The sequence below is a fragment of the Coregonus clupeaformis genome, unplaced genomic scaffold (assembly GCF_020615455.1).
Source record: "Coregonus clupeaformis isolate EN_2021a unplaced genomic scaffold, ASM2061545v1 scaf0276, whole genome shotgun sequence".
In the NCBI taxonomy this organism is placed as follows: Eukaryota; Metazoa; Chordata; class Actinopteri; order Salmoniformes; family Salmonidae; genus Coregonus; species Coregonus clupeaformis.
Genome location: NW_025533731.1, coordinates 17,089 through 30,638, shown reverse-complemented (window position 1 = coordinate 30,638; position 13,550 = coordinate 17,089). Strand labels below are relative to the sequence as shown.

At 46.1% G+C, this 13,550-nt stretch overlaps 1 protein-coding gene across 1 annotated transcript; it reads right to left on the bottom strand.

Moving 5' to 3' along the window:
• Positions 1–7,553: 7,553 nt before the first annotated feature.
• Positions 7,554–9,361, bottom strand: LOC121564830 (cAMP-responsive element-binding protein-like 2). Its single transcript, XM_041875904.2, has 3 exons — positions 9,110–9,361; positions 8,652–8,849; positions 7,554–7,779 (listed from the first exon to the last, which is right to left on the bottom strand). Exons 1-3 carry the CDS (start codon positions 9,122–9,124, stop codon positions 7,648–7,650), a joined length of 345 nt encoding a protein of 114 aa, XP_041731838.1. The 5' UTR covers positions 9,125–9,361; the 3' UTR covers positions 7,554–7,647.
• Positions 9,362–13,550: the final 4,189 nt, after the last annotated feature.

The following is a 13,550-nucleotide window of genomic DNA, read 5'->3' as shown; positions in this document are numbered from 1 at the left end:
CCGTTTATTTGAGGATTGGAGATATCTACGCCTACATATCCATTATCAATATCTACATAATTACTCTAAATATCTATCAAATCAAAGTATGATTGATAATATTGTAAAAGAGTATTGCTTAATTTGTACAGGAAATTCTGTGTGCATTTTTTCTGAGTTGAAAAACATGCCTCCCTTTCTCACTCGCACACACACATTAGACCCAATGTAAATACATTGTTTATTTTATGTATGCTCCATTTTATTTGAGGATTGTGTGCAATAAAGTACATTCCACAGTTAAAGCAACAGTTTGGTTTATTGGATATTTCTCTGATTTAAAATGAATGACCAAAAGGAAGTCGGCAGACTCTGGGAGTGTGTGGAGGTAAGGAAGTCAGACTCTGGGAGTGTGTGGAGGTAAGGAAGTCAGCAGACTCTGGGAGTGTGTGGAGGTAAGGAAGTCGGCAGACTGGGAGTGTGTGGAGGTAAGGAAGTCGGCAGACTGGGAGTGTGTGGAGGTAAGGAAGTCATCAGACTCTGGGAGTGTGTGGAGGTAAGGAAGTCGGCAGACTCTGGGAGTGTGTGGAGGTAAGGAAGTCGGCAGACTCTGGGAGTGTGTGGAGGTAAGGAAGTCATCAGACTCTGGGAGTGTGTGGAGGTAAGGGAAGTCAGCAGACTCTGGGAGTGTGTGGAGGTAAGAGAAGTCGTCAGACTCTGGGAGTGTGTGGAGGTAAGGAAGTCGGCAGACTCTGGAAGTGTGTGGAGGTAAGGAAGTCATCAGACTCTGGGAGTGTGTGGAGGTAAGGAAGTCATCAGACTCTGGGAGTGTGTGGAGGTAAGGAAGTCATCAGACTCTGGGAGTGTGTGGAGGTAAGGAAGTCAGACTCTGGGAGTGTGTGGAGGTAAGGAAGTCATCAGACTCTGGGAGTGTGTGGAGGTAAGGAAGTCAGACTCTGGGAGTGTGGAGGTAAGGAAGTCAGACTCTGGGAGTGTGTGGAGGTAAGGAAGTCAGCAGACTCTGGGAGTGTGTGGAGGTAAGGAAGTCAGCAGACTCTGGGAGTGTGTGGAGGTAAGGAAGTCATCAGACTCTGGGAGTGTGTGGAGGTAAGGAAGTCGGCAGACTCTGGGAGTGTGTGGAGGTAAGGAAGTCATCAGACTCTGGGAGTGTGTGGAGGTAAGGAAGTCATCAGACTCTGGGAGTGTGTGGAGGTAAGGAAGTCATCAGACTCTGGGAGTGTGTGGAGGTAAGGAAGTCATCAGACTGGGAGTGTGTGGAGGTAAGGAAGTCATCAGACTCTGGGAGTGTGGAGGTAAGGAAGTCATCAGACTCTGGGAGTGTGTGGAGGTAAGGAAGTCATCAGACTGGGAGTGTGGAGGTAAGGAAGTCGGCAGACTCTGGGAGTGTGTGGAGGTAAGGAAGTCAGACTCTGGGAGTGTGTGGAGGTAAGGAAGTCATCAGACTCTGGGAGTGTGTGGAGGTAAGGAAGTCATCAGACTCTGGGAGTGTGTGGAGGTAAGGAAGTCAGCAGACTGGGAGTGTGTGGAGGTAAGGAAGTCAGCAGACTGGGAGTGTGTGGAGGTAAGGAAGTCAGCAGACTCTGGGAGTGTGTGGAGGTAAGGAAGTCAGCAGACTGGGAGTGTGTGGAGGTAAGGAAGTCAGCAGACTGGGAGTGTGTGGAGGTAAGGAAGTCAGCAGACTCTGGGAGTGTGTGGAGGTAAGGAAGTCGGCAGACTCTGGGAGTGTGTGGAGGTAAGGAAGTCAGCAGACTCTGGGAGTGTGTGGAGGTAAGGAAGTCAGACTCTGGGAGTGTGGAGGTAAGGAAGTCGGCAGACTCTGGGAGTGTGTGGAGGTAAGGAAGTCGGCAGACTCTGGGAGTGTGTGGAGGTAAGGAAGTCAGCAGACTCTGGGAGTGTGTGGAGGTAAGGAAGTCAGACTCTGGGAGTGTGGAGGTAAGGAAGTCGGCAGACTCTGGGAGTGTGTGGAGGTAAGGAAGTCAGACTCTGGGAGTGTGTGGAGGTAAGGAAGTCAGCAGACTCTGGGAGTGTGTGGAGGTAAGGAAGTCAGACTCTGGGAGTGTGTGGAGGTAAGGAAGTCATCAGACTCTGGGAGTGTGTGGAGGTAAGGAAGTCATCAGACTCTGGGAGTGTGTGGAGGTAAGGAAGTCAGCAGACTCTGGGAGTGTGTGGAGGTAAGGAAGTCATCAGACTCTGGGAGTGTGTGGAGGTAAGGAAGTCATCAGACTCTGGGAGTGTGTGGAGGTAAGGAAGTCAGCAGACTCTGGGAGTGTGTGGAGGTAAGGAAGTCAGCAGACTCTGGGAGTGTGTGGAGGTAAGGAAGTCAGACTCTGGGAGTGTGGAGGTAAGGAAGTCGGCAGACTCTGGGAGTGTGTGGAGGTAAGGAAGTCAGCAGACTGGGAGTGTGTGGAGGTAAGGGAAGTCGGCAGACTCTGGGAGTGTGGGGAGGTAAGGAAGTCGGCAGACTCTGGGAGTGTGTGGAGGTAAGGGAAGTCATCAGACTGGGAGTGTGTGGAGGTAAGGAAGTCGGCAGACTCTGGGAGTGTGGAGGTAAGGAAGTCATCAGACTCTGGGAGTGTGGAGGTAAGGAAGTCAGCAGACTCTGGGAGTGTGGGGAGGTAAGGAAGTCGGCAGACTCTGGGAGTGTGTGGAGGTAAGGAAGTCATCAGACTGGGAGTGTGTGGAGGTAAGGAAGTCGGCAGACTCTGGGAGTGTGGAGGTAAGGAAGTCATCAGACTCTGGGAGTGTGTGGAGGTAAGGAAGTCGGCAGACTCTGGGAGTGTGTGGAGGTAAGGAAGTCGGCAGACTGGGAGTGTGTGGAGGTAAGGAAGTCAGCAGACTCTGGGAGTGTGTGGAGGTAAGGAGGTCGGCAGTCTCTGGGAGTGTGTGGAGGTAAGGAAGTCAGCAGACTCTGGGAGTGTGTGGAGGTAAGGAAGTCATCAGACTCTGGGAGTGTGTGGAGGTAAGGAAGTCGGCAGACTGGGAGTGTGTGGAGGTAATATAATAATAATATAATATAATATAATAATATAATATAATAATAATATAATAATATAATATATAATAATATGCCATTTAGCAGACGCTTTTATCCAAAGCGACTTACAGTCATGCGTGCATACATTTTTGTGTATGGGTGGTCCCGGGGATCGAACCCACTACCTTGGCGTTACAAGCGCCGTGCTCTACCAGCTGAGCTACAGAGGACCACAGGTAAGGAAGTCAGCAGACTCTGGGAGTGTGTGGAGGTAAGGAAGTCAGCAGACTCTGGGAGTGTGTGGAGGTAAGGAAGTCATCAGACTCTGGGAGTGTGGAGGTAAGGAAGTCAGACTCTGGGAGTGTGTGGAGGTAAGGAAGTCAGCAGACTCTGGGAGTGTGTGGAGGTAAGGAAGTCATCAGACTGGGAGTGTGTGGAGGTAAGGAAGTCATCAGACTCTGGGAGTGTGTGGAGGTAAGGAAGTCGGCAGACTCTGGGAGTGTGTGGAGGTAAGGAAGTCGGCAGACTCTGGGAGTGTGTGGAGGTAAGGAAGTCGGCAGACTCTGGGAGTGTGTGGAGGTAAGGAAGTCGGCAGACTCTGGGAGTGTGTGGAGGTAAGGAAGTCGGCAGACTCTGGGAGTGTGTGGAGGTAAGGGAAGTCGGCAGACTCTGGGAGTGTGTGGAGGTAAGGAAGTCATCAGACTCTGGGAGTGTGTGGAGGTAAGGAAGTCGGCAGACTCTGGGAGTGTGTGGAGGTAAGGAAGTCGGCAGACTCTGGGAGTGTGTGGAGGTAAGGAAGTCGGCAGACTCTGGGAGTGTGTGGAGGTAAGGAAGTCATCAGACTCTGGGAGTGTGTGGAGGTAAGGAAGTCGGCAGACTCTGGGAGTGTGTGGAGGTAAGGAAGTCGGCAGACTCTGGGAGTGTGTGGAGGTAAGGAAGTCGGCAGACTCTGGGAGTGTGTGGAGGTAAGGGAAGTCAGCAGACTCTGGGAGTGTGTGGAGGTAAGGAAGTCGGCAGACTCTGGGAGTGTGTGGAGGTAAGGAAGTCATCAGACTCTGGGAGTGTGTGGAGGTAAGGAAGTCATCAGACTCTGGGAGTGTGTGGAGGTAAGGAAGTCATCAGACTCTGGGAGTGTGTGGAGGTAAGGAAGTCAGCAGACTGGGAGTGTGTGGAGGTAAGGAAGTCAGCAGACTGGGAGTGTGTGGAGGTAAGGAAGTCAGCAGACTCTGGGAGTGTGTGGAGGTAAGGAAGTCATCAGACTGGGAGTGTGTGGAGGTAAGGAAGTCATCAGACTCTGGGAGTGTGTGGAGGTAAGGAAGTCATCAGACTCTGGGAGTGTGTGGAGGTAAGGAAGTCATCAGACTCTGGGAGTGTGTGGAGGTAAGGAAGTCATCAGACTCTGGGAGTGTGTGGAGGTAAGGAAGTCATCAGACTCTGGGAGTGTGTGGAGGTAAGGAAGTCGGCAGACTCTGGGAGTGTGTGGAGGTAAGGAAGTCGGCAGACTCTGGGAGTGTGTGGAGGTAAGGAAGTCATCAGACTCTGGGAGTGTGTGGAGGTAAGGAAGTCGGCAGACTCTGGGAGTGTGTGGAGGTAAGGAAGTCAGCAGACTCTGGGAGTGTGTGGAGGTAAGGAAGTCGGCAGACTCTGGGAGTGTGTGGAGGTAAGGAAGTCATCAGTCTCTGGGAGTGTGTGGAGGTAAGGAAGTCATCAGACTCTGGGAGTGTGTGGAGGTAAGGAAGTCAGCAGACTCTGGGAGTGTGTGGAGGTAAGGAAGTCATCAGACTCTGGGAGTGTGTGGAGGTAAGGAAGTCAGCAGACTCTGGGAGTGTGTGGAGGTAAGGAAGTCAGACTCTGGGAGTGTGTGGAGGTAAGGAAGTCATCAGACTCTGGGAGTGTGTGGAGGTAAGGAAGTCGGCAGACTCTGGGAGTGTGTGGAGGTAAGGAAGTCATCAGACTCTGGGAGTGTGTGGAGGTAAGGAAGTCAGCAGACTCTGGGAGTGTGTGGAGGTAAGGAAGTCAGACTCTGGGAGTGTGGAGGTAAGGAAGTCAGACTCTGGGAGTGTGTGGAGGTAAGGAAGTCATCAGACTGGGAGTGTGTGGAGGTAAGGAAGTCATCAGACTCTGGGAGTGTGTGGAGGTAAGGAAGTCGGCAGTCTGGGAGTGTGTGGAGGTAAGGAAGTCATCAGACTCTGGGAGTGTGTGGAGGTAAGGAAGTCGGCAGTCTGGGAGTGTGTGGAGGTAAGGAAGTCATCAGACTCTGGGAGTGTGTGGAGGTAAGGAAGTCGGCAGTCTGGGAGTGTGTGGAGGTAAGGAAGTCATCAGTCTCTGGGAGTGTGTGGAGGTTCTGTCACCTGGAGCTGAAACAGGGCCCCAACAGCCCTCACATATGTACAGGGTTCCCAGGAGTGGAGGGCTAATATGTTTACTGTCCTGCAAAAAGTATTTTCTATGTGCCAAGGCCATTCCCTGGCTACCCATCCACATCGCTCCGGACAAACGGACGTTCGTTCTCCACAATGAATATATGTAGCGATTTTAAAAAGCCAGGGTGAGTCATCAGGCAACCAAGGCCAAGGAATGGAGAGAGAGATGACCTGGAGGGAGTTCCAGACTTCAACTCTTTATGGAGCAGATAAGCAGAGAAGGGAGGCTGACAAGGGAAAAATAAAACAGTCTGTAAATATGTAAACACAGATATCTAGGCCTACTACTCTAGAGTGCAGTAAAAAAAAAAAAAAGTGAATCATTAATATTATCATTAATAACTGACACAATTTTTTATAATGAATACATATTAGGATAATAATCCATAATAAAGTGATCAATAGTTACTGCGTTGTGATTGTTTAGTGTTTAAATTACTCAACAAGTAGTGACCAAGGTGGGATCGAACTGTGTCTCAAAAGGCAGGAGAAAAGGTCAAATAAGGTCACAAAAATGTCCGTCACGGCTATACACGTCTGGCCGGACAAGATTAGGGGTGGAAAGATCTCCTTCATAATAAAAGCGTTGCGTGAATCTATCATAGTATTTGCAGGTCCGATAGCATTTCATATAGATTTTATGCAATTCAACATAATTTTACATATTAGCGGAATATTGTTTTAATACCACACAAATTACCGAAATTACCGTCTAAGAATGGATAGAGAGATAGGCCTATGCGTTCAATTCATCATATTTCTCCAATGCCAAATCAGTGTGAATGAATGTCTATTAATGAGTGGCAGGCTGAATGAATGTCTATTAATGAGTGTCAGGCTGAATGAATGTCTATTAATGAGTGTCAGGCTGAATGAATGTCTATTAATGAGTCCTTATTTATTTACCCTAAATTACAATAGAATCATCATTTGTAAACCAAAACAGGTATAGGCTACTATATTTAGGTTGCATTATGGTGAGAGAGCAATGAGTAGCCTAGGCTTCAATTAGATACCACATGGATACAATGTAATGTTACTGACAAACAACATAAGTTGAGCAATGCTTCAGCAGCACTGTTCTGGTAAGGTCATGACCCCATTCTAGCCTTTCACACAAACAAGGGGCTTTAACATCTTTACAAAATGGCAAATAGCTTTCTTTGCCTGTCAGACCTGCTATACAATCATCACACTACAAAACCTGCAAAAAGGGCTTTCTGTGATCCAATAAAAATATATAAATACAAAATAAATCCAACATGTATCCATTCAACATAAACAGCACTGTTTATCATTACATCATCTCTGCAGATACATGTTAGCTTTCCTTTTCTGCTATGACAAGATATACGTCCCAAATGGCACCCTATTCCCTATATAGTGCACTACTTTAGACCAGGACCCTATTCCCTATATAGTGCACTACTTTAGACCAGAACCCTATTTAGGGAATAGGGTGCCATTTGGGATGCAAACATAGTTTGTATTTGGAAGGGATCAAAACTGAGTCATAATAACCAATACAAGTCAAATAAGAGTAATTCCTTATTTTAAAGGTTAAAATATGTGCTTTGTTTTGTCTGAATGTATAGGCCAGGTGGGGTTGCATGCACAATCTAAGCCCTTTGTTTTGTCTATACCATTAAAATGGTTCCTCACGTGTAGAAGCCATAACATTGAGACAAGGAAATTAAAATAAATATAATACAGGCCGTCTAAAGGTGTCTATCTAACTAAATACAGGCAGTCTATATCTGTAACTAATAACATCTTTGACGTTACTAACATGAACGAATCAGAGTGTTGCAATAGTGAACAAAGCATGATAAATCAGGCCAATAAGGTGGATTACAACTAAGAGCTATTACCCTAGCGTTAGTTAATGACAGCTATGTATCTCTGACAGTTCTGTTGCTGTGCGTCTCCTTTAGGAGGGAGGGGCAGAAACAGACGGACCGATGAGACACTCAGGACGCAGCTTCAGTCTCCGTCACACCGAGGCCTTACACAGCGGAGAGGTCTGGCACGACAGACTGAGTACCTACAGCCGAGCTCTGGTCTGGAACCTTTCAGACTCACTCTGGGTCGTATTCACTAGGCACCAAACGGGAAGCAAACAGGCCCGAAAGGGGGAGGTACTATATGAACCCCCCCGTTTTCCGTTGCGCAACGTTTTATATAATTTCCCCCTAATGAATACAACCCAGGTCTGCCACCTCTAACAGTCAGACTAGCACCCCCAACACATTAGCTCTGGTTGCTGTTGTTCTTGGAGCTCTTGGTGGAGGAGCCCTGAGTCTTCTGTTCGTCCCCCGTCAGGAGAGCCTTTATCTCAGACGGGATCTTCCCCTGGTCCATGGCTGTGCACCACTGCTTGTACTGAGGGAGAGGGAGAAACCCATCAGCGAGTTAGATGACAGAGTTCACTGCAAAAAAAAAAAAGAAGCTGTGTGGTCTGGAAAACACCTGTTTAGCTACACAGCACTGCTGCTAGTTTAGAGTGTTGGCTACATTAGTGATGTGGTTGGGTCCGTGTCTCTAACGGATGGGCTTAGGGCTACACAGCACTGCTGCTAGTTTAGAGTGTTGGCTACATTAGTGATGTGGTTGGGTCCGTGTCTCTAACGGATGGGCTTAGGGCTACACAGCACTGCTGCTAGTTTAGAGTGTTAGCTACATTAGTGATGTGGTTGGGTCCGTGTCTCTAACGGATGGGCTTAGGGCTACACAGCACTGCTGCTAGTTTAGAGTGTTGGCTACATTAGTGATGTGGTTGGGTCCGTGTCTCTAACGGATGGGCTTAGGGCTACACAGCACTGCTGCTAGTTTAGAGTGTTAGCTACATTAGTGATGTGGTTGGGTCCGTGTCTCTAACGGATGGGCTTAGGGGCTACACAGCACTGCTGCTAGTTTAGAGTGTTGGCTACATTAGTGATGTGGTTGGGTCCGTGTCTCTAACGGATGGGCTTAGGGCTACACAGCACTGCTGCTAGTTTAGAGTGTTAGCTACATTAGTGATGTGGTTGGGTCCGTGTCTCTAACGGATGGGCTTAGGGCTACACAGCACTGCTGCTAGTTTAGAGTGTTGGCTACATTAGTGATGTGGTTGGGTCCGTGTCTCTAACGGATGGGCTTAGGGCTATATTCGAGAGGCAGGTGAAGTAAATATTCTAATTCGTGACACCAAATGAGTGGTTTAGACAAAATTCACGGGAATAGCTGGTGCATTTTGGGAAGAAAGGGTTATGTACCATCTCCAGCTCCTCCCTCAGGGCGCAGATGGCCCTCTCCTTGCTGGAGACGAGCTCCTCTAGGTACTGATACCGGAGCTTCTTCCTCGCTCGGCACTCCCGGGCGCTCTGCCGGCTCCTTTCCAACTTCGCCTTCAGATCAATCTTAGCGGGCTTACGGCCTCGTTTACCGGGCTTCTTGACTTTGCCTCCCACCATCTATCGAGATATCAGCAGAAAAGAAACACACAGTGCATTGTTATTCAGAGACTATAGCTAGTGTCCTAGCTAGCTGCAGTACCTAACCTCTTGCTGGAGAAGCAAACAAAACCATTGTATTCATCTGAGATCGTTGGCTGTGAAAGACAATCCCCCAATAGTAACGATACATCCAAAAAAACATTAACATTCATGTCTGATTTAAGCCTAAATAATGTATAACAATCGTCTAGCTAAACTACATGCAGAGAACAGCGTACCTTGCTGTCATCCATTTTGGTCAACACAAGCTATCTATCTAGTGACGCTAACTCGCAAATTCGAGAGTTCTCAAGCTGGATGGCGATCAAATGAAGACAAGTTGTAGATTATGAAATAATCTTTCACAAATCAACTGATTTTCTTAAAAGCAACCATTCCTGCAGCTTCGTGTTAGATAGCGTTTTGTTGCGCTTTCCTCCTTCAATGTTTTTAGCACAGCGACGCTTCCTGTTGCGGTGACGTCAGACCCAGCCCCCTTCGCTAGGGATTCTGGGACTTAATGTTTTTTTGCGTGACTCAATCAAAATGAAGTTTTCTTCATACTCGGGGCATGAAAATTACAACTAACATCAACCATTACGAAAATATGGGTGTAACCAAATAATATTCTATCAAATGGGTTGTGAGAGGATCCCTTTTCTCTTCATAATAAAGCTATAAAGTTACAAGCTCTCATCTAACGTTTTCACGTTGCTGTATAAGGAGGGGGGTAACAGTCTTATGGCACATCCTCTCTCTAATGTTGACTCACCCTACTAGTAGAGAAACACCAATGACATCCTCCTCCCTTTCATGATGACTCACCCTGGGGCGGCAGGTAGCTTAGTGGTTAAGAGCGTTGTGCCAGTAACCGAAAGGTTGCTGGTTCTAATCCCCAAGCCGACTAGGTGAAAAATATGTCGATGTGCCCTTGAGCAAGGCACTTAACCCTAAATGAACCTGTAAGTCGCTCTGGATAAGAGTGTCTGCTAAAATGTAAATGTAATGTTGACTCACCCTACTAGTAGAGAAACACCAATGACATCCTCTCTCTCATGTTGACTCACCCTACTAGTAGAGAAACACCATACATCCTCTCTTCATGTTGACTCACCCTACTAGTAGAGAAACACCAATGACATCCTCTCTCTCATGTTGACTCACCCTACTAGTAGAGAAATACCAATGACATCCTCCCTTTCATGTTGACTCACCCTACTAGTAGAGAAACACCAATGATATCCTCCTCTCTTTCATGTTGACTCACCCTACTAGTAGAGAAACACCAATGACATCCTCCTCTCTTTCATGTTGACTCACCCTACTGGTAGAGAAACACCAATGACATCCTCCTCTCTTTCATGTTGACTCACCCTACTGGTAGAGAAACACCAATGACATCCTCCTCTCTTTCATGTTGACTCACCCTACTAGTAGAGAAACACCAATGACATCCTCCTCTCTTTCATGTTGACTCACCCTACTAGTAGAGAAACACCAATGACATCCTCTCTCTCATGTTGACTCACCCTACTAGTAGAGAAACACCAATGACATCCTCCCTTTCATGTTGACTCACCCTACTAGTAGAGAAACACCAATGACATCCTCTCTCTCATGTTGACTCACCCTACTAGTAGAGAAATACCAATGACATCCTCCCTTTCATGTTGACTCACCCTACTAGTAGAGAAACACCAATGATATCCTCCTCTCTTTCATGTTGACTCACCCTACTAGTAGAGAAACACCAATGACATCCTCTCTCTCATGTTGACTCACCCTACTAGTAGAGAAACACCAATGACATCCTCCTCTCTTTCATGTTGACTCACCCTACTGGTAGAGAAACACCAATGACATCCTCCTCTCTTTCATGTTGACTCACCCTACTGGTAGAGAAACACCAATGACATCCTCCTCTCTTTCATGTTGACTCACCCTACTGGTAGAGAAACACCAATGACATCCGCCTCTCTTTCATGTTGACTCACCCTACTAGTAGAGAAACACCAATGACATCCGCCTCTCTTTCATGTTGACTCACCCTACTAGTAGAGAAACACCAATGACATCCTCCTCTCTTTCATGTTGACTAAACGGTCTATGACTCTGTCATACAGTCCACGCTGTTAGTTTTTGTTGTCCTCGGCTACCTGGCTAAAATGCTTGCTTGCTAGCCTAACTTCCTTTCATGGGCAACGTTAGCTAGTTAACATTAGCCTTCCACATCTAGCCACAGCGGCTTGCGAAAGTATTCACCCCCCTTGGCATTTGTCCTATTTTGTTGCCTTACAACCTGGAATTAAAATTGATTTTGGGGGGGTTGTATCATTTGATTTACACAACATGCCTACCACTTTGAATATGCAAAATATTTTTTATTGTGAAACAAACAAGAAATAAGACAAAAAACTGAAAACTTGAGCGTGCATAACTATTCACCCCCCCAAAGTCAATACTTTGTAGAGCCACCTTTTGCAGCAATTACAGCTGCAAGTCTCTTGGGGTATGTCTCTATAAGCTTGGCACATCTAGCCACTGGGATTCTTGCCCATTCTTCAAGGCAAAACTGCTCCAGCTCCTTCTAGTTGGATGGGTTCCGCTGGTGTACAGCAATCTTTAAGTCATACCACAGATTCTCAATTGGATTGAGGTCTGGGCTTTGACTAGGCCATTCCAAGACATTTAAATGTTTCCCCTTAAACCACTCAAGGGTTGCTTTAGCAGTATGCTTAGGGTCATTGTCCTGCTGGAAGGTGAACCTCCGTCCCAGTCTCAAATCTCTGGAAGACTGAAACAGGTTTCCCTTTAAGAATTCCCTGTATTTAGCACCATCCATCATTCCTTCAATTCCGACCAGTTTCTCAGTCCCTGCCGATGAAAAACATCCCCACAGCATGATGCTGCCACCACCACGCTTCACTGTGGGGATGGTGTTCTCGGGGTGATGAGAGGTGTTGGGTTTGCGGCAGACATAGCGTTTTCCTTGATGGCCAAAAAGCTCAATTTTAGTCTCATCTGACCAGAGTACCTTTGTATGTTTGGGGAGTCTCCCACATGCCTTTTGGCGAACACCAAACGTGTTTGCTTATTTTTTTCTTTAAGCAATGGGTTTTTTCTGGCCACTCTTCCGTGAAGACCAGCTCTGTGGAGTGTACGGCTTAAAGTGGTCCTATGGACAGATACTCCAATCTCCGCTGTGGAGCTTTGCAGCTCCTTCAGGGTTATCTTTGGTCTCTCTGTTGCCTCTCTGATGAATGCCCTCCTTGCATGGTCTGTGAGTTTTGGTGAGCAGCCCTCTCTCTGGCAGGTTTGTTGTGGTGCCATGTTCTTTCCATTTTTTAATAATGGATTTATTGGTGCTCCGTGGGATGTTCAAAGTTTCTGATATGTTTCAATATGAACATATCCACAGGACCTATCTTCCCTATAGGCCGACATTAAAATACTATCAAAATGCAAACATACAGTTCTATAAATGTCCTAGGTTTTTGTTTAATCTGTGATGCTATGTGTCAGTGTGAATCATGTCTCATATTTCCCCATTCATGGGTATAGCATTACAAATTGTATAGCTAATAGGATATGTGTTAGTAGATGGACTGAGGTGAATGAACCTACAGCAGCCAATGGCTGGGGTCATTTTGGCTTGTTTTTGCTGTTCTCCAAATAGAATTTGAAAGTTTTTTTAATTGTATAGAAATGCAGTAAAATGTCCCTTCCGGACCTCACTAAAACTCAAACCCTGGCTACGGCCCTGGGTACGCAGGCGAACATAAAGAACAAAGCACTGTTCATGATTCCACTTGTTTTCAAAGAGGCAGGCGCGATTAGAACTCAGACTGATCAAGAACATAAGCATTCTGAGCTTTGATCAACTCTGGGAGCAATATTTAGAAGTTACCCAGTAATTGATTTTCTTTATTGTGTACAATATATATATATATACACACTATATATATATATATATATACACACTACCTGTCAAAAGTTTGGACACCTATTCATTCAAGGGTTTTTCTTTATTTTTACTATTTTTTACATTGTAGAATAATAGTGAAGACATCAAAACTATGAAATAACACATATGGAATCATGTAGTAACCAAAAAAGTGTTAAACAAATCAAAATCTATTTTATATTTGAGATTCTTCAAATAGCCATCCTTTGCCTTGATGACAGCTTTGCACACGCTTGGCACCTCCACTAGACCCAGCTTGTTGCACTATTCTTTAAGGTTGATGGTAGATTAGGTATGAGGAAGGGATCATGTTCTATGGTTGATGGTAGATTAGGTATGAGGAAGGGATCATGTTTTAAAGTTGATTAGATTATATGAGGAAGGGATCATGTTCTTGGTTGATGGTAGATTAGGTTGAGAGTCATGTTCTATGGTTTTAATTAGGTATGAGGAAGGGATCATGTTCTATGGTTGATGGTAGATTAGGTATGAGGAAGGGATCTCTTTTGATGGTAGATTAGGTATGGAAGGTCATGTTTTAAGGTTGATGGTAGATTAGGTATGAGGAAGGGATCATGTTTTTAAGGTTGATGGTAGATTAGGTATGAGGAAGGGATCATGTTAAGGTTGATGGTAGATTAGGTATGAGGAAGGGATCATGTTCTATGGTTGATGGTAGGATAGGTATGAGGAAGGGATCATGTTTTAAGGTTGAT

What these genes read in the sequence shown, in the direction of transcription:
- LOC121564830 (XM_041875904.2), bottom strand. An exon ending in TGAGGGAGGAGCTGGAGATG is followed by an intron (nt 7,780 to 8,651) that starts GTACATAACCCT and finishes CCTCTCCCTCAG; the next exon opens with TACAAGCAGTGGTGCACAGC.